The sequence below is a fragment of the Pimephales promelas genome, chromosome 21, assembly GCF_988280905.1.
Source record: "Pimephales promelas chromosome 21, fPimPro1.hap1.1, whole genome shotgun sequence".
NCBI classification, from domain to species: Eukaryota; Metazoa; Chordata; class Actinopteri; order Cypriniformes; family Leuciscidae; genus Pimephales; species Pimephales promelas.
In genome coordinates, this window is record NC_142789.1 from 26,408,859 (window position 1) to 26,429,761 (window position 20,903).

The following is a 20,903-nucleotide window of genomic DNA, read 5'->3' on the forward strand; positions in this document are numbered from 1 at the left end:
CTTCTTATTATAAAAATAAATAAAATTATAATTTAAGTGTTTGTATAGCTATAAAACCGTTAATTATTACCTTCATATTAGGGTAATGAAGCCTAGTAGGCTACAACTAGACTCACATAGTTTACAGCATTAGTTAATAGATTTGATTCAAAAAATTGAGAAAAATTGCCATTTATTGTAACTGATTGTAACCAAAATAATCAATATTGAATCGAATCGTAATCGAATCGAATTGCAAGCTTGTGAACCGAAATCGAATCGAATTGTAAAATTTGTTTCAATACCCAGCCTTAGTGACTAAGTAAAATTTCTTAATTACTGTCCACCACTGATAGGAAGCACATTATTGTTTCTTTTTGCTGTAATTGATCTCTTTTTCGCTTCCCCTACCCACTCTTAGTGAGTTTGAACTCCGCATGGAAGGAGCTCGTCGCCCGAAGACCTCCCTCTGGTCTCGTCTCAATTCCTCTCCTCTTCTCAGTTCTGACCCAGATTCTCATTTGCCTGGGTTTCCAGATCATGGGCTTTCTCTTGATCCAAAAATTAGACTGGTACTCCAAGCCAGAGTGAGTACAGTTGCGAAACAACTGATTTTTTTTGTGCCCTAACCTTATACTGTAGTTGCATTAAAAACAATCTAATAATCTCACTGCTGCTCGAGTTCATCGTTTTGTTCTGTAATGTACAGTTTCTACAACTGCTCTGCTCCTCATCACATGGATAACTCCTCCGAGACCAAAGAAGTACAAATCCAGAACGATGTGAATACCACACTCTTCTTCGTCTCCTCGTTTCAGTACCTCATTGTGGCCGTTGTTTTCTCCAAAGGAAAACCTTTCCGACAGCCCAGCTACAAGAACTGTAAGGATGAACCTTTTTCAACTTAAAGGAGCTGTATGTAAGAAATGTATTTCAAATAATCATAAAAGAAATCATGTTCATTTCAAATACTTAGTAGTCCAGAAAGGATATTATCATTTAAAAAGTGAAGTTGCAGCCCTCGACTGGTGTTGATGTTGCCATGTTGTGTTTTGGTGTGATGCTCCACCCTCCACCGATCTACCAATCACGAAGTCAGTAGTGTTGCAGCGTTCGGGTTGCCAGTTCTTCTCTAGTTACCACAGCTGAAGATACAAATGTGTCGGATTACTAACTGTTGGATTCCGCAGCCTATCTGGCAACCTCGAGTCAGGGGGGAGGGGAGGGTATACACCGCTTTACAGTAATTTGAAAGTGATTGCAGTACCAGTTTTGGCCACAATCTTACAAACGGCTCCTTTAATGCATTTACAGTGGGCTGTAACAGACAAATCATATGGCATGAATCATGTTTTATGATATCATTTATAATTGCATGGTTTTTATATTCTTTTTCGCCCCATTTTATGCAAGAAGTTTGAGTACATTTTGAAAATTTCCAATTGGGATGTCTAAAATAAAAAGAAAGAAAGAGTGAAATCATTGTAATATATAATCTGAATTGATTTGACAGGGGAAAGGTTTTCATTGACTGTGTTTCTGGTTGTCTGTTTTGTTTCTTTTAGGGCCGTTTGTTCTTTCTGCTTTAATTCTCACCATTTTCCTGTTTTTCATCATGTTTGTCCCAATCTCCGGAATCTATGAATTTTTGGAGGTATGGTTGTTTCTAAATTGATTCGTTTAGATAATATATGTCCTATTGTTTGTTCAATTATTTCAATACCTTTCACAATTCAGTCGTTTTAATATATTTTAAAATGTGATTTATTGAAGCGTTATTCATTACTCCAGTCTTCAGTGTCACATGATCCTTTAGAAATCATTCAAATATGCCGATTTGCTGCTCAGGAAACATTTTTTTTATTATCATCAATGTTGAAGACACTTGTGCTGCTTCATAATATTTGTGAAAACCATGCATTTATTTGAAATGGAAATATTTTGTAAGATTATAAATGTCTTTAATGTTTCATTGGATCAATTGAATACCCCTTTCCTGAATAAAAGTACTGTATTCATTTCTTTCAAAATACATTTTTACTGATCTTACTGCATGTTTTAAGAAATTGTGTCCATTCTCCTCAGCTCGTGTGTGTTCCTTTGAGCTGGCGTGTGGCTATGGTGCTTATTGTGCTGGGCAACACCTTAGTGAGTGTGTTCATCGAGGTAAGTCATCTCCCACATTAATTGTTGTGGATATTTACATATGAAAAAAAATTGCATTTCAATGTAATTCTATTGCTAGTTCATATACAGTATTTAGGCAAGATGGAGTTGACTCTTCAGCCAGGGTCAATAACACACTGCTCTTCTTGTAACCCAATTAAAACCCTCAATTGTACTTGATGGTATATACTGTACACTGCTAATAAAAAAGACAAAAATAGGGTTGGGAATCAATAGCTGGTTCTTCAGAACTGGTTCTGTTTTTATTAACCATGGAAAAATGCTTTAGTTCAAGTACTATATATACATGTAAATACAAGTTCTTATATATAAATAAACACTGCCCGTCCAAAAGAAAAAAGTCGCTGTTTGAATTTAAATAGGCAATGCTTTAAGAGTCTATGATTGGATCATTATTGCAGTGAGTATTATGTTTCTAGCATGTTTGGTAACCTTAATTGATGGAGTGTGTAGCTTTTCATTTCTTGAACAAGAATGCAATGCATGAGTCCAGCGCTTTGTAAAGTCTCCTCCAGCACATCACAAATAATTTCAATAAATGTGTGGTAAATGTAAGCAGAGTTGCCGATTCATGTGTGAAAATGATTCTTCATGCTCCTCCCAGCCATTCTTTTACAATTTGAGCCTGATTAATCGTGATATTGTCATCCTGAAATATGGCCGTGATGTTTCTTCCTACATGGTTGTTCAAGAAATGAAAAGCTACACACTCCATCAATTAAGATTAGAAGAACTGTTGCCAAACATATAACATGCTAGAAACATGATAATCACCACAATAATGATCCAGCCATAGACTCTTAAAGGAGTAGTTCACTTTTAAAAAAACTTTTGCTGATAATTTACTCACCCCTATGTCATCCAAGATTTCCACGTCTTTCTTTCTTCAGTCGAAAAGAAATTAAGGTTTTTCATATAATGGACTTCAATGGGAACCAAACGGTTCAAGGTCCAAAAGACAGTTTGAGTGCAAACTGCAAACTGTTCAAAGGGCTTTAAATGATTCCAGACGATGAATAAGGGTCTTATCAAGCGAAACGATCGCTCATTTAAAGAAAAATAACATAGTTTAAGTTTTATAAGCTCAAATGGCCGCCTTGCTCTGTTATGTGATGCGTGTTCGTGACTCTCCTGTTCAAACTCATTCGTCAAAATGAGTTTTTGATGAATGAGTTCGAACAGGAGAGTCACGAACGTGCATCTTGGATGACATGGGGGTGAGTAAATTATCAGCAACATTTTTTTAAGTGTGATCTACTCCTTTAAGAATTTTCCTATTTAAATCCAACTTTTTGGGGGGCAGGGCAGTATTTAATTTTTTCTATAGTAACAACAAATTACTCTTTAAAAACATCAGTTCTTTTCAATGAATATTGAGCCAAAAAAAAAAATAGCTTGATCATGAAGTATTTGGGACAAGTTGCAGTTAATTTGATGAATAAGAATTTCAAGTTATTAAATAAATTACAAAAAAATAAAATTGCTCATATATAGCACTAAAAGAATCATTAATGAATTGGAGTGATTCCCATCCCTAGACAAGTAAATCGTATCTGCTCTGCTGAGGCTGATTCACAGGATAAGGAAACAGAAGTTATATTTTGAGCTATACAGCCAGCCAGGCCATTAATTGTCTGATTCCATCAGCAGCTCCTGCCTCTGAATCCCAAAGGAAAGGTCAAATTACTATTACTCATATAGCGGCATATAGCTCATATAGTGGCATATAGCGGCTGTTTGCTTCGCCTCTAGATCCCGCCGTCTTCCTGGTGCGGACTACAGGTCACGCTCTTCCTCAGCCGTTCTCTCTCACCTGTCAATCATAGAACACTAGACTCCAGCAACCAATCAGTGGGACCCGATTCTGTGATCTCGTTGGATGTTCATTGCCAATAAACTGATTATTTTTAGGGCAGAATAAAATAATTCTCTTGCATCCCTCTATTTCTCTTTAACTAACACACAATCCAAAAAAATCAAGAAGAAATGTATTTAGTTTTGCTCTTGACAAGGAAAAAGCAAAAAAAAAAAAAAAAAAATTGATGACCATAAATCTTTTGCTAGCCATGTGATCCGTAGCTCTCTTCATTCTTTCCGCCCTACTGCGATATTCTTTAGACCGTCGTGCTTGACGTCATCTTATGGAAGCATGTGTTCAGCAGAGACAAGCAGGGAAGCTATGGCGTCTCCCCTGCAGGCCCGACACCACAGGTTGGGAAAAATCTGAAACTTATGTTCACCGTTGCCTTTTCACTTCCTGGTGTCCACTCCGCCCTATTTCCCACTCTCACTCTTTTCCCTCTCTCTCTCTCTCTTTCTCAACCTCTCTCTTTCCCTCTCACTCAACACCCTGTTTTAACGTTTGGCCTTGCATGCGCCAACATGATTTTTTTCTGAACGCTCTCTAGTGCCCCCTGTGGGGACTCTTGTTTTGTCATGCTCCGGGGGCTTACGATTTCCCCTCCTCCCCCTCCCCCCATTTTCCTCTAATGCTCCTCCTGTAGTGGCAATTACTGCATACGTGTGTTAAGCTATGCGTCTTTTTCAACCGTGTTTGGAATGACGGTGCAGGTATGTGCCAAACAGAGCAATATTTAACGTCTAACATAATGAATTGCGAAACTTGCACTAAAGTTCTGATATGTTGTGTGTTGTGTGTTTATAAAGCATCTGGTTTGGTTAAAGGAATATTCTGGGTTGTTTGCAACTGGAAAGTCGGGACAGTTATTGCTACTTCTGGTCTCGCTTAGCTAATTTATAGTTAGCAGTGCTATGTTAATTAAAACAACCAGGTTTACTTCTTTTAGCCTACACTACTGTTCAAAAGTTTAGGGTGAGTAAGATGTTTTTTTTTTTTTAAAGAAATTAATACTTTTCTTTGGGTATTTTGAGCTGAAACTTCCGACTCGTTATGGGGACACCTGAAACTTGCATTACATCTTGTAAAAAGGGGCATAATATGTCCTGTTTAAAGTGTAAATAACTGAGAATATTCCTTTAAATGAATGCTCTGGGTTCAGAACTAGTCTGTGGCCTGCTGTCTGATCACAGACAAATCATTTATTCTTGAGTCATCCTTTTAAATTGAGACTATTTTTGTTGGTGGATGAACTTCAAGTTACCATTTTGTTTGATGTACTCATGCAGACATGGAGTAGTGTCATTTTAGTATTACATACTTTACACATAATTTTAGTTGACGTTTTTCATTAATAAAAAAATTCAGCTTCATTTCAGTTACTGAACACAGTTAATTTTTAAAATAGTTTTAGTTAAAGGGATACTTCTAAATATCAGAAAATCGGCTGAATGAATTAGAAAATGGTAAAAACCCAACTGTTTAACTCTGGGGGAGTTGTAAAATGAGCCTATTTCCAAAAAAAAAAAAAAGTGGGTATCCCTTTAAGAATAATAACACTGATACTGAGAAATTAATCAGGGTTTACTTTTTTTAGCTCGTCAATAAATTGTATGAATATTTAATAAAAGATTGCAAATAACCTGGAATATTCTTTTAAAGGAGTGTCCCGGGTTTAAAAGGAAGCTTTATAGACAGTATCTGTGGCTTGCCTTCAATTAAAAAAAATAATAATAATTTTGAGCCCTTAGATTATTAAAACAAGCAAATATTGTCGTCTATAGTAAGTCTGTGAAGCAATCCTTCAGAAGGGTTTTGAAGGTGAAATGCTATACACTCATATTTTTGTTAAAGCACTTATTTTAATGCTTCTACACGCAGTATCCTTCCCCATATACTTAGTATTTGTATTTTGCATTGAAAGTACATTACATTGATGACAAGTCAAAGTTATTTTCTGTGGTAACTGAAAGCATGCCATGGATTTGAACCCGGAACATTCTCTTTAATACCATTTGAGCTTAGCTAAAGCATAAAAATACACTCACCTAAAGTATTATTAGGAACACCACACTAATACTGTGTTCGGCCCCCTTTCGCCTTCAGAACTGCCTTAATTCTACATGGCATTGATTCAACAATGTGCTGAAAGCATTCTTTAGAAATGTTGGCCCATATTGATAGGACAGCATCTTGCAGTTGATGGAGATTTGTGGGATGCACATCCCGTTCCACCACATCCCAAAGATGCTCAATTGGGTTGAGATCTGGTGACTGTGGGGGCCATTTTAGTACAGCGAACTCATTGTTCAAGAAACAAATTTGAAATGATTCAAGCTTTGTGACATGGTGCATTATCCTGCTGGAAGTAGCCATCAGAGGATGGGTACATGGTGGCCATAAAGGGATGGACATGGTCAGAAACAATGCTTAGGTAGGCCCTGGCATTTAAACGATGCCCAATTGGCACGAAGGGGCCTAAAGTGTGCCAAGAAAACATCCCCCACACCATTACACCACCACCACCAGCCTGCACAGTGGTAACAAGGCATGATGGATCCATGTTCTCATTCTGTTTACGCCAAATTCGGACTCTACCAACAGAAATCGAGACTCATCAGACCAGGCAACATTTTTCCAGTCTTCAACTGTCCAATTTTGGTGAGCTCTTGCAAATTGTCGCCTCTTTTTCCTATTTGTAGTGGAGATGAGTGGTACCCGGTGGGGTCTTCTGCTGTTGTTGCCCATCCGCCTCAAGGTTGTGTGTGTTGTGGCTTCACAGATGCTTTGCTGAATACATCAATTGTAACGAGTGGTTATTTCAGTCAAAAGTCAGCTTGACCATCAGCTTGAATCAGTCGGCCCATTCTCCTCTGACCTCTAGCATCAACAAGGCATTTTCGTCCACAGGACTGCCGCATACTGGATGTTTTTCCCTTTTCACACCATTCTTTGTAAACCCTAGAAATGGTTGTGTGTGAAAATCCCAGTAACTGAGCAGATTGTGAAATACTCAGCACCGACAAACATGCCACGCTCAAAATTGCTTAAATCACCCATTCTGACATTCAGTTTGGAGTTCAAGAGATTGTCATGACCAGGACCACACCCCTAAATGCATTGAAGCAACTGCCTTGTGATTGGTTGATTAGATAATTGCATTGAGAAATTGAACAGGTGTTCCTAATAATAATTCTTTAGGTGAGTGTATATTTCATTGAAATGTTGGTATTAATTTGGATAAGAATACAAATTCATTACCCTTGCATGTGCTCAGAGGCATGACATACTCTCCAGACAGACCAAAGGCTCTGACCATGTTTCTGCAGATGAATATGAATATCACATTTCATTTTGTTGTAGTTTACAGCGATTCCATTACAGGTTTGAATTCTCTTTTGAAGTCTTTTGAAGAAAAGGATAAAACCTTCCCCTGTGTTCCTCTCTGGCCGATGTGTGTGTGTGTGTATGTAGGAAGGAATAGAGCTGTTTGGAAGTAAATGCCTCTCCTGGCTGTTCTGCCGACGGAGAAAAGTGCCCAAGGCTCGGTACATGCACCTGGCCCAAGAGCTGAGCGTGGATCCCGACTGGCCTCCCAAACCCAAGAGCACCACTGAAGCCAAACCCGACCCTCATCCGGACGACGACTGCTACCAGATCGAGGCTGTTTCCTAGCATTTCCACTCGCTCACACTCCGTATTGCACATCCAAACCACCAGGGAGTTCCCGAAACGCTGTCAAATTTAACGATTTTGTTCAAACCGATACGAAAAAAAAAAGACACCAAAAACAAAATCCTGCAACGGAGAGTTTTTAATAACACTCGAAGATATTTCGAGGTTCTGTTCTCCCATTTGAGTTTTTTTTTGTTTGTTTCTGCTGCACAAGATTATTATATTTTTTTTAATGGGCGGGGTTCACAGGCTGGGAACTGTGTAAGCCCCGCCCACTCAGGCGTGCTGTTTCTCAGCACGTCACCGATATCCCCTTAAGACATGTAGACCGCAAAGTCATTGAACTCATTACCAAATGTGTCTCTTTAGATCACCTTCTCCATGATTTCAGACACCATGGTCCTGGTGGCTCTCCGACAGAGATCAAGGAGGCTCATTGGTGGATTTCAAGCATGGTCCTGTTACTGTAGTCTGTAGTGCATCATCTCTACAGGCTCTGCGGCAGGGGCTGCATGCTAACGCTTTGGAAACCGTTGCTGCATGCGGGAACAAACCAAACTCCAGTGGCTCACAGAATCCAAGATCCAGCTTCGTTTTCAGCCAGCTCGTTTAAAAAAATCTATATATCGACGTAGATATATAATTATACTTGATCTTTACTTTTCATATCTCTTCCCATGGAAGAATCGAGGTGGGATTCGCTTGTGGAAGGCCAAATTTGTAAAAGTTTGTGTTTTGTTCACTTTTCCTGGCGCAGCATTTGCGATTTTGGTTTTGATTGGAACCAACCTGAAACTTTTTACCGGTTTTGTCGAAAACGGTGTCTGAAGTCAAGTCATGAAAGGGAAGGGGCTTAGGTGTACATCGAGAAACATAGGGCACATTAGGAAAAAGTACAAGTGATAGTTTTAAACTGGAGTCCTTTAAGTCGTGTATATCCAAATCAAATCATTCTCAATTGGCCAGTTAACAGTATTACTCGTGCATGAGTTATTAATGGTTTTGCTGCTAATCTGGGAAACAAAACATTTTTCGTCCTAAGTGATCATTGGAAGGTTCGAAATCTGTTGCAGATGATCCCTCCCCCCTTTCCAGATGTGATGTATTTGCATAATTTATACGATGCATTAAACATCGTTTGGTATTTGTTTGAAAAAACAAAAACATGTTTTTCATAAAATAATTTTACAAGTGGCGTTCTTGAAAAGAACCACTAAGCAATATCAGGTGATCACCGTTGTTTTTCATTACACTGACAGTGTGTATTGTTGCTCATCTGAAAACCCAAGCCATTAATAGTGTATTTTGGGAGAGTTTTGGTCAGTCATTTCACTGAGGTAAGTTCCATGCCTTTTTATGTTTTTTTTTTGTTGTTGTTGTTTTCCCCGGCAACTCTTCGTGTTATCAAAAAAGTATCAAATGGGAAACGATTCATTAATAGTTATATGTACTATTAAAAATGGAAACTATCAATTCCATGTCTTTTGGACAGCACATAATTTTATAAGTAATATGTGAGGTAACAGAATTTGTGAACATATTAAAGATTGACATGTTTTACATGAACCTTGGCATGAAATGATGCGCAAACATTGAAGTTCAAACAGTAATCCACCAATCTAATCACGGATTGTCCTACATGTTTGCACTTATTTATTATTTGGTTTTCAAGTTCATGTTGATTTGTTTTGCTGTATATGGGGCATCTTTAATTCAGTTTAATCTGAAAAAGGGCTGAATCTGTCTGTCTTGTTATTGCTCCGTTTCTGCAATACTGTTTATTGGTACTGTTTGATGTTTGAAATGGTATTGATCATCTGCCATATTTGCAATGTGTTCTTTTCAACCGTTCCAATGTCGTATTTGTGTGTGTTAATATCATAAACGCGTGTTTGCTGGGCATTCCTTGAGCGAGGCAACAACAAATCACCTTGCTGTTATTGACCTGGGTGACACGATGAATTATATGATGTATATGTTGTAAAAACAACATCTCAAAGCATCTACTCGCACCATCTACTGAGACGGGATAGTTAAACAGACATGCTTACTATTATTATTTTTTACATGTATGTCCTTAACAAATGTGAATGCAATGCTTTTGGGATTGGGTAATGTTAAATTATTTTCTTTTTTTTTAATTATTGAAATTATTGAATTATTCTGAAGTTTTTTTTTTTATTATTGTTTAGTTTGTCTTGATCTGAACTGTGTGGTGTCGCAATCAGTTTTTCTTCCTCTAGGAGGCAGTAGGTTGCTGCCAGGACTTTGAGATCATCATCACAATAACAAACCTGCACCTTATGCACAGCACATTTTTGTTGGTTTTGTTCACTTTTACACCTGCAGATGAACACTGAAAGGGATGGTTCATCCAAAAATTATGTCATAGAAACTTTTATGATAAAATAGTATGTCCTGCTGAACACAAACGAGGATGTTTTGAAGAATGTGGATAACCAAACAGGTTCTGGTCCCCATTGACTTACAATGGAAGTTAATGGACACCAGCAACTTGGTTGAGTAAATTATGACAGATCTTTTATTTTTGGGATGAACTATCCCTTTAAGTTCCATAGCAATCATGTATGTGCTAAAAAAATTGTTTTTCTAAACTGGGGCCATGTTCATGTCATCTTTGTCATATCTGCAGTGTCCTAGGATGCAAACGCACAGGAAAGAAAAGTGTTTGATTTCTGGAGGTCATTCAATACACAGTTACTTCTTGCTTTGCTTTTGCATAATTTTGTACCGTATGTCCTATTCTATTTTTTTTTTTTTTTTTTTTTGAGAACGAAGGTGTTATCAAACATGAGCAAAAGTTCAGCCACTGGTTCTGTTAAGGCTGAAGTGGTAATTTCCTCAGGGAAATGTGTGTATTTGTAATGATTAATGCTGAATAAATACATATGGAAAAAGTCACGTGGGTCAGTGTTCAGTAGATATTCGACATTCTCACGCCACGTTTTATATTTTAATATGCAAGTATAATTTATTTTTTATTTTATTTGCTTTAATAAGTATTTGCTTTTTTTTCTTCCCCCGCAATAAATGCCAGAAACAGAAAATTGTATCTATCAGCATGTTAAATGGGGTGGTTTAGATTTCAGTGCATGTTTAGCTGGCTTATTTTCTATATAATAAAATGTAATTGATTCCTGTGATACAAAGCTGAATTTTCAGCGTCATTACTCTAGTCGTCAGTGTCATATGATCCTTCAAAAATCATTAATGCCGATTTCTGATTTCTTATTGAAAATATTGTGCTATAACTATTTTTTTAACGTAGCTAAATCTTTGATGTATTTTATGTGTCCTTGCTAAATGAAAATATTAATTTCTTTCAAAGAAACCAAATCTTACACCAACGATAGTGCAAGTAAAAAATATAGCTAAATCTAATATGGAAACTTGGAAAGTGATCTTGAATTAATGACTCTAAGAGTATGAGGTATGTTTGCGATGTTAATTTCTTCACTTTTTTGGCTTTTAGCAGAACAGAGCTTATTGGAAACCGCAGACCATGGAGAAAAGGACACCATTTTCAATTAGCGTGAGCAATCCTTTAATAACGTCACACGTTATGTCATTCCTTACTAGGATTGTCCACTGTTTTCAACCATGCTTCCTTAATTACATCATTTTAGGCACACCTGCTTGTGTGTGTGTGTCGGAGCATGTGGTGTGTGTTTTACTTGTGTTTGGATAGAAATTTCTACATTCACTGAAAATAATAACACCCTTTGACCTGAAGCTCTGTCTGTAAGATATCGATTTGGTTATTTGTTTAGCTCAGGCCGTCGGGCTCCAAGTAACGATGACTGTTTTGATGCTGGTAAGGACAAAAAATCAGCTCTTATAATAGTTACAGTCCCTGAAAGACTTGCTTAATGAAAATTAGTTAATTATGGGTAAAAATGCCGAAAAGGAAACCCAAACACAAAAGCCAAATGCGCTTGTTTTAATATGGTGTCGTTACATTTGACCATTTAATGGGGTCTTGAAAATGAGGGTTGCATTTAAAGGGTCATGAAATCTTAAACCTAATTTTCTGAGATTTTAACAGAGGCATGTGTTGAACGCCATTGAAGACAATGTTAGCATCTTTTAGATTTACAGCTGCATTGTGTGATTTTTAGCGATTGCGAGGTTCGGTTGCGAGTTTTGCACCCCTCCCTTTCGTAGAAGCTACGGTGGCTAAAACGGGACAAACTTATCGCCGTCGGAGACAGCAGAGGATAGCCAGAGTAAGCCAAAAGTGTGTACGTCACTGTTTCTGTACCATAGTCCATTATAAACCACATCGTGGATAAAGTTTACAAAGCCGTAGTCAGGTGAGGAAGAAGGGTCTTAATATATCATATAATAATAGTAATCAGCTGATTGTCTCACAAATGTAACCAGCACATTTCTCCCCACATAGCAAACCCATAATACAGCGAGGGAGAAGAACCACATGAAACTATGCAACTCTATAATTTTTTTCTAACAGGGTATTAAAAGTTTAGCTGGCTAATATGAGCTGTTAAAGCATAAAGCCTTGTTTATAGGCTACTTGACGCGTCCACATGAGCCCAAAGGTGCAGCGCGTGCACCTCCGCATCCCCTAGACACCATTTACAACACACATAGGCTTGGGGCCACCATGTACCCATCCTCACAATAGGCCACCATGTACCCGTCCTCTAATGGCTACTTCCAGCAGGATAATGCATCATGTCACAAAGCTTGAATCATTTCAAATTGGTTTCTTGAACATGACAATGAGTTCACTGTACTAAAATGGCCCCCACAGTTCAATAATAGCGTCATGCGCAGACACACCTGCATAAGCGCCACCATAACTATGCCAAACCTATGGACGGGTTTGGCATAGTTATGAAGGCAAACCTATTTTCACTTTGTGTAAACGGAGCCTAAATGTTCTTCATTTTGATATTGTGCTTGTGACGTTTTCATCTATGTTAGTTTCTACACAGTTAAACCAACAAGACCTTGGCGTGACGTGCCCCCTGACCATCGTGAAATGCTATTGGCTGTTCCTGTTAAACTTTAAGAGGGTAATAACATACGGACTTGTAAATATTTACCAGTCCATAAACATATATGGTAGTCCTACAGTAGAAGCTAAAGTAAAAAAAAAATGCATTTACCCTTTGGACATGAGACAAACAAGCACATCATCAAATTGCAGAACATTTAAATAATCCTCATTTTTCAAGACTCCATTAAATGGCCAAACGTAGCCTGGACAACACATTAAATGGTCAACATCCACATATGGGTTTTGGCAGCTTTGACAGGTTTTCATTTATTATTATTTTTATCCTTAATCAAACCCTCCAAGACTAATCTTTTGGAGTTTTCTTCCATATATGACCATTTTTCCCCCAATGGAATTCTATTATTTATTTTTTATATAAAAAAATTAAATGTAATTTTTACATTTGAAAAAGGCAGGCTTTGAAAACATCTATAAGCAGCATTGTCACATGATTCAATAGACATTATAAAAGTCTACATTTTAGTATTGAGATACGATTATAGTTTTTATTCATATTTTGAATTCTTTTTTTACTTTTTTATACATTTTTGATTTTGAATTTTAAAGTTTTTATTATACTTTTAGTTTTTTTAATGTCTATACATTTATTACAGTACATTGTTCAACTAAATGAAAATGAGAAACGTTGCTTTGACATCTAGCATGACATTTATATTTTATTTAATTTCAGTTTGATTATTTTTACTAACTATTTTATGTTTTAATTAACTAGAAACCCTGGTGTAAATGGCTTGATTTACTAAAAAACAAACAAACAAAAAAAACATTCACATTGTAAACTGTAGACACAAACACACACTCACATGCCATGGATAGGCAGGGTTTGGCAATCCAGCATTTGATTGGACATTGTAAACCTTTAAATGCTTCACTTTGCGATGAAACACCCAGAACCTTGTGATAACCTTCAGTCAACATTGATAAGATCAATTCCTGTTGGACTTTTTGAGAAAAAACATGAGTGGATGTCCGTTTTTTGAAAGAAAGCATCAGTGGGTTTTATATTGTTTTAGAATTAGTTTTTTTATCTAAATGTTTTTTTTTCTATAAAAAAATCGAATTAATTCAATGTTATCAACATAAAATGTAATGTTTTAATTTTTTAACCAAAAAAAAAATTACAAAACTTTTTTTTAATCTCAAAATTAGATTGTTTACCAGTAAAGCAGGGGACGAGGATGAATCCCAAAAGGGCATCAACAAAGCCAGTAAAGGAGGAATCATCTATGGAGAATACCTACAGGTAATTAACTTCAAAGTCATCAACCTTTATCGATATTTCTACTGATCCAAATATTAATTATTCATATCTAACATTTCAGTCTATTTTGCTGCAAATTATTTAGCTAGAAAAGCTGATGTTGCATTAAAGTGTAATAATGTCTGTTTGCTGTTAGCTTGACAAGGTGTTGAACGCTCAAGTTTTGCAGAGTGAACTGAAAGGAAACAAAATCCATGATGAGCATCTCTTCATCGTTACACACCAAGGTAATCTATTTATATGTATTCATTAAACCTCCTCTGTTAGCTCTCACATAAAATATTGCGCCTTGTAAGGTTTTATTTTCCCATATCATTTCCCATTATCCTGCTTTCTCCTTCAGCCTACGAGTTGTGGTTTAAGCAGATATTGTGGGAGCTCGATTCAGTTCGGGACCTATTCATTAAAAACCATGTGAGTTAAACTAACAAAGTGAATGTTGAGTAAAATAAATAATAAATAAAATAATAATAATAAAATAAAAAATAAAAAACGATGAAATGTGGATGTCGCCCACAGGTTCGGGATGAGAGAAACATGCTGAAGGTGGTGAGCAGGATCCACAGGGTCACCATGATCTTCAAACTGCTGGTGGAACAGTTTTCTGTCTTGGAGACCATGACCTCCCTGGACTTCTTTGACTTTAGGTAACAGCCTCAGTCAATATAACTCAAACAACTGGCCTCAATTGTACACAGAATTTGTTTTAAAATTAAAAATCTTGCTGACACACCCACTCTAGAACATATATTTCCATGAGTGATTTGTGAACGAATCAGACTATGTTGTGTACGTGTTGTAGGGAGTATCTGTCCCCAGCCTCGGGTTTCCAGAGTCTTCAGTTCCGTCTTCTGGAGGGTAAGATTGGTGTGGCGGATCACTTAAGAGTCCCCTACAACCGTCGACACTACAGAGATACCTTCCACGGACATGAGAGTGAGACACTGCTGAGTTCAGAGCGGGAACCCTCTCTCCTTCAGCTGGTGGAGGTAAAACCTCTCATCTCAGAAATTTCATTTAATAAATAAGTAGAATGCAATCCCAAAGTGAGTTGCTATTATGTGTTGTGTAGCAATGGCTTGAGAGGACTCCTGGACTTGAAAGTGATGGATTTAATTTTTGGGGGAAACTGCAAGCCAACATCGAAGAGGGTCTCAAGATGGAGAAGCAGAAACTGGAAGTTCGTATTGCTCTCGTTTCCAATCACGATAACTTTTTTCCAGTCATATTACAGAGCTTAAAGTTAACTTATTGCTTTCGCTGATAGAAAATGGAAGATTCTGAGGTAAAGCAGGAGCTCCTGGAGGACAAAAACAAACAGACGGAGGTCTTCACTGCCCTATTTGACCCAAAACGCCATGAGCATCTTTTAAGTAAAGGTGAGGACCGATAAGTAGGGTTATTGTGATACTCCACAGTGATCAACATCGCAAGTCTAGTAAAGTTTTTCAGTTTTTAAAAAACAAAAAGGTAGCAAATTAGCTCAAAGGGTGTAATGAATATGAATAATAAACATGTTATAATTAATTATAAGTACTTGGATCAGTTAATTAAATTACATTGATGTACCTTTTAATCCAGCGAGCACTCAGTATTGATCATCTATCAATTCTCAGAAAGGATATTTTTGGTGTACAATCAAAACCCACATGAAAATACACAAAGATTTTATTTGACTAATCCGCGAACACATAACTAATCTAAACAAACACAGACGACCCTTGTCTTTGAGCATGCTGTTTTGCATATTAGCACCTTGTTTTGTGGTTGGGAGAAGAAGAAGAAGAATAGGCCTACACATATATAAAGCTATTGTTATTACCTCGGCAGTTAATGACAAAAAAATGACCAAAAAATTTTTTTTTTCCAAAAGGTGAACGTCGACTTTCTTACAAGGCCCTTCAAGGAGCTCTAATGATCAATTTCTATAGGTATGCATTTCATGTGCTATCCACTAAATTCATGTTAATATTATTTTCATTCATTATACAATGGAGACAGACCTTAATTTTTCTCCTTCCAGGGAAGAGCCTCGCTTCCAGGTGCCCTTCCAGCTCCTGACTGCGCTGATGGATATCGACACGCTTATGACAAAGTGGAGATGTAAGCCTTTGATTCTGAGCCCTCATTTAGAAATCTACAGCCATGCCTCACATGTAACATAACTAAACGTTTTCTTTAGATAACCATGTCTGTATGGTGCACAGAATGATTGGTAGTAAGGCAGGTACAGGTGGATCTTCAGGATACCATTACCTGCGCTCGACTGTCAGGTGTGTGTCTCATTTTTATTTTTCTGTGCCAGTCTGAAATACTAAACTTCCTGTGGTGTTATTAGTAGTAGTAGTAGTTCATATGGGGTGCATCTCAATCAAATGTCTAAACAGCATAAAAAAATGTTGTTATTTAACACCAGCCGTATTATATAACGTTGTACGCCTACTGATTATGTAGATACAGAAAACAGCCTTTCCAACGGCGTTCAAGTGTGCGAATAGCAGTTGGCACTCTGCTTTTATAACAACATGACATCATGACTTTTGCGTCTCGCAATTGTGAGTGAAAAAAAAGTTGAAATTGTCAGATAAAAAGTCGCAATTACCTTTTAAATTGTTATTCTGTGGCAGAAACAAGCTTCCATATTTGCTGTGTGTTTGAAGATGATAAAAGGCTTTTATTCTGCCTATATAACAACATGACATCATGACTTTTGCGTAAACATACACGCCACTTTCAACTTTCAAGTCAAGTGGCGTGTTATCTATACGCATTTTGAGCTATCCGGCATCCGCGTAGTGAAAAAAGTCTAAATTGTGAGATATAAACTCGCAATTGCATGTTGTAAACTCGTAATTCTGAGAAAGAATTACATTTTTAGTATTTTTTCCCTCAGAACTGGACTTCATAACTCGTAATTGCGAGTTTATATCTCACAGTTCTGAGAAGATTGTCAATTACGAGAAAAAAGGTCTCGCAATTGTGAGAGAAAAAAAGTTGAAATTGTCCGATAAAAAGTCGCAATTACCTTTTAAATTGTTATTCTGTGGCAGAAACAAGCTTCCATTTTTGCTGTGTGTTTGAAGATGATAAAAGGCTTTTATTCTGCCTATATAACAACATGACATCATGACTTTTGCGTAAACATACACGCCACTTTCAACTTTCAAGTCAAGTGGCTTGTTATCTATATGCATTTTGAGCTATTCGCGTGTATGCGTGTATACGCCGTTAAATGTCCGAGTTAGCATTTTTTTTGTTTATATCACGCAATACTGTGAAAAAAGTCTAAATTGTGAGATATAAACTCGCAATTGCATGTTGTAAACTCGTAATTCTGAGAAAGAGGGAAAAAAGTATTTTTTTCCCCTCAGAACTGGACTTCATAACTCGTAATTGCGAGTTTATATCTCACAGTTCTGAGAAGATTGTCACTTACGAGAAAAAAGGTCTCGCAATTGTGAGAGAAAAAAAGTTGAAATTGTCCGATAAAAAGTCGCAATTACCTTTTAATATTCTGTGGCAGAAACAAGCTTCCATATTTGATGTGTGTTTGAAGATGATAAAAGGCTTTTATTCTGTCTATATAACAACATGACATCATGACTTTTGCGTAAAGATACACGCCACTTTCAACTTTCAAGTCAAGTGGCGTGTTATCTATATGCATTTTGAGCTATCCGCGTGTATGCATGTATGTCTACATGCCCGAGTTAGTATGTTCACGCTGTTAAATGTCCGTCGGAGCGAAACGACGCAAAATGTAGATCTACATCTGGGGAGCGATATTTTTTTTCCTAGGATGGTGACGGGTAGGTTTAGGGACGGGGTTGGGGTAGGTCCTATATTTATATGTACAGTAATGTAACGTTAAGTTAACAGCGTTCATAAACACGCTGAAAAGCGATTATGCGTGTTGATAGCACGCCAAAAATGGAAATATACGAATTGGCGTGTCATACATACGCCATTTCATGAGATCAGTTTGTGTGTATAAGGCCTAAAGACTTGTCATTGTCTGAACAAGCCCAACAAAGAAGTTCCTCACCATTGAAAAGCCAATTTTTTCAAGGTTTGAAGGGGGGTGTGACCCAAAATGTTTGAGATCCGCTCCATAGAAGCTTGTTTCTGCGACAGAATAAAAAATGAAAAAAGTAATTGCAAATTTTTACCTCACAATTCAATTTTTTTGTTTTAAATCACGCAATACATTGAAAAAAAAGTCTGAATTGTGTGATATAAACTCGCAATTGCATGTTGTAAACTCGGAATTCTGAGAAAGAGGGGAAAAAAGTATTTTTTCCCTCAGAACTGGACTTTATAACTCATAATTGCGAGTTTATATCTCACAGTTCTGAGAAAAGATTGTCAAATACAAGAAAAAAGGTCTCGCAATTGTGAGAGAAAAAAGTTGAAATTGTCAGATAAAAAGTCGCAATTACCTTTTAAATTTTTTTATTCTGTGGCAGAAACAAGCTTCCATATTTGATGTGTGTTTGAAGATGATAAAAGGCTTTTATTTCCATTTTAATGCATTTATGGGAGTTTCACACAGTAATAAACAGAAACACTTTAACCTCAGAAAAGTGCTTAAAAAGATAAAGGCTTACAATAAAAAAATGATCCCTCGTTCTCTCATCTTTCAGTGACCGTTACAAAGTGTTTGTGGATTTGTTCAACCTGGCATCGTTCCTGGTACCCCGTGCCTGGGTGCCCAAACTGAACCCAAACATCCATAAGTTCCCCTACATGGCCGAGTGTTACGACAGCTCCTACAATTCATGCAGTGGTGAGGATTCAGATTAGGAAGTGAATGAGAAGTGAAGAAATTATATAATGTCCATGAACTCGGGAATAATGCCAAGTACTCTATTGATCAGCTAAAGTTTGTGCTTTTTGCTCTATTTACATAATGTATAATATCGAATATCGAAAAACTAGAAAGTTCTCTCCAGATCATATAGGCTAGCTAGATAAAGGAAGTTTAATGATGAAGTGATTGTGTATATACAAACAAATCAAGAAATCTTGTACATACTATTTATATTTGAAACATGTATGTAAAAAAATGTCTTTTGTACCAATAAAAGGATATTTTTGAATGCGGCTCATTGATTACACACACACACACCAAATATTATATAAAATTTACGGCTGTGCAAAGATTAACTGCGATTAATTGCATCCAAAATAAAAGTTTGTGTTTACATAATATATTTGTGTGTGCTGTGTATAATTATTTTGTATAAATAAATACACACACATGCATGTATATATTTAAGAAAAGGTGTTATTCAGATATAACAGAATTTACGTGCAAATAATTCTTAAATATATACATGCAAGCATATATATATATATATACAAAATAATACACAGCTCACACATATATAATGCAAACACAAACTTTTATTTTGGATGCGATTAATCGCAATTAATCTTTGCACAGCCATAATAAAATGTCATTTGGAATGTAGTTGAAATGCAAATTTTATGCTGAAGTTAATATACTGTGTACCACATCAATAAACAAATACCTTTCCATCACTACTTAAAATAAACTTCAACATTTTTTCCAGAATTTTCTCCAACCCAGTTCACCAGCTTCTGATGGTAAATATTTGTGACCACTTTTTTGATTTAGAGACAGGTTGACTCCCTCCTAAACTCTTGTTGAACAAATAAGCTGGTTGACGCCTAGTGTACTAGTTACTCTGACCGCATAAAATTATAAGAATTATATCTACTCTGACCACAAAATGTGCGCCTATAGAGCTTATACTCTGAGTCATTTTTAAAAGAATGCTAATCCTGCTAGAAAAACAATTGTCGGCTATTTTTATATATCTATTCCATTTTTAAAAAAAAATATGATTCATTAAAAAAAATCCCCAACAATAGTTCCAGATTGATAAGAGTTTCAGTTCAGGTGTGATATTTGCAACAGGATTATTACAGCTTAAGCCATAAGAATTATTATTAGTAACACTTCATTAGTAAAGTTTTCATTTAGTTATCTACATTAGTTAACAACATGAACTAACATTGAACAATACTTCTAATCCATTTATTAATCTTAATATCAATACTAAAAATACTTCGCTAAGACTAATAATTTGTAATCAGTTACTATTTTAATCTAATACTATTTTATCTATTTTAATCTCTTTAATACACAACACATCTTTACTGGTCAACTATTATTCTTTTAGAGAGCTGATAAGTTTCACTCACCAAATTAGGATATTTGAGACCGGATCCAGTTGATTCAAATAAATTTTGTCTGCATAAGCAGTCTTTTCTGATGCAGATGCAGTCTTTCAGATACTTGAAAACTATTCCGTTTACTTCTTGTTGCAGCTGATGAGTTCTTTGTTTACTCCTTATTGCAGTTGGTGAGTTCTCTTCTTGTCATTCTCTCCTGGCTGGCTCGCCAAATTGTTAGATTTTGGTGATGCCGAGCAGTGTTTTCAGTGGCTCGCCAATGTATTGGATTCCTCCAATACATAAAATAAGTAAGCTTGACCAGTTCTTGTGGGGAGAAGAATTTATTGAAGGTTTGTAGTGTAGCAGTCCTTCAGCAGCGATGTTATCATGTCACCCTTCAACAACCTTAACCCAAAGTTCTGTCTGTGAGGCAGAACTTTATACATGAAGAATATGGGCTACAAACAATAGAAACCTGTTAGGACCTCCCACAGGAGATGCTAATCCACTCTTTGTCATTCACACCAATCAATTTCTGTGGGCCATTCATCTGTATGGGCCATTTGATACACACCTTTGCAGACAAAGACAGAGTGGATTAATTATGATACACCATCACAATGTAAATGAATCTGATAACTGAAAATACAAAATCTATCATTATGTAAACACAA

The 20,903-nt window shown here is 36.6% G+C and overlaps 2 protein-coding genes across 5 annotated transcripts in view; both read left to right on the forward strand.

Moving 5' to 3' along the window:
- Nucleotides 1–10,619, forward strand: part of atp13a3 (ATPase 13A3) — a 44,390-nt gene extending 33,771 nt beyond the window's left edge. For 2 of the 4 annotated variants that reach the window (XM_039673358.2, XM_089125295.1), the window contains exons 29-34: nucleotides 401–566; nucleotides 689–861; nucleotides 1,545–1,633; nucleotides 2,065–2,145; nucleotides 4,285–4,377; nucleotides 7,499–10,619. In XM_039673358.2, the coding sequence (XP_039529292.2) occupies nucleotides 401–566; nucleotides 689–861; nucleotides 1,545–1,633; nucleotides 2,065–2,145; nucleotides 4,285–4,377; nucleotides 7,499–7,699 (803 nt within the window). In that variant the 3' untranslated portion in view covers nucleotides 7,700–10,619. The other 2 variants (XM_039673359.2, XM_039673360.2) reach the window with 2 other exon arrangements.
- Nucleotides 10,620–13,644: 3,025 nt separating this feature from the next.
- On the forward strand, nucleotides 13,645–19,124 carry tdo2b (tryptophan 2,3-dioxygenase b). The gene is made up of 12 exons (XM_039673236.2): nucleotides 13,645–13,756; nucleotides 13,914–14,007; nucleotides 14,162–14,252; nucleotides 14,369–14,439; nucleotides 14,545–14,672; nucleotides 14,828–15,014; nucleotides 15,098–15,205; nucleotides 15,293–15,404; nucleotides 15,899–15,956; nucleotides 16,049–16,128; nucleotides 16,208–16,298; nucleotides 18,669–19,124. Exons 1-12 carry the CDS (start codon nucleotides 13,722–13,724, stop codon nucleotides 18,826–18,828), a joined length of 1,215 nt encoding a protein of 404 aa, XP_039529170.2. The 5' UTR covers nucleotides 13,645–13,721; the 3' UTR covers nucleotides 18,829–19,124.
- The last annotated feature ends 1,779 nt before the right edge of the window (nucleotides 19,125–20,903 follow it).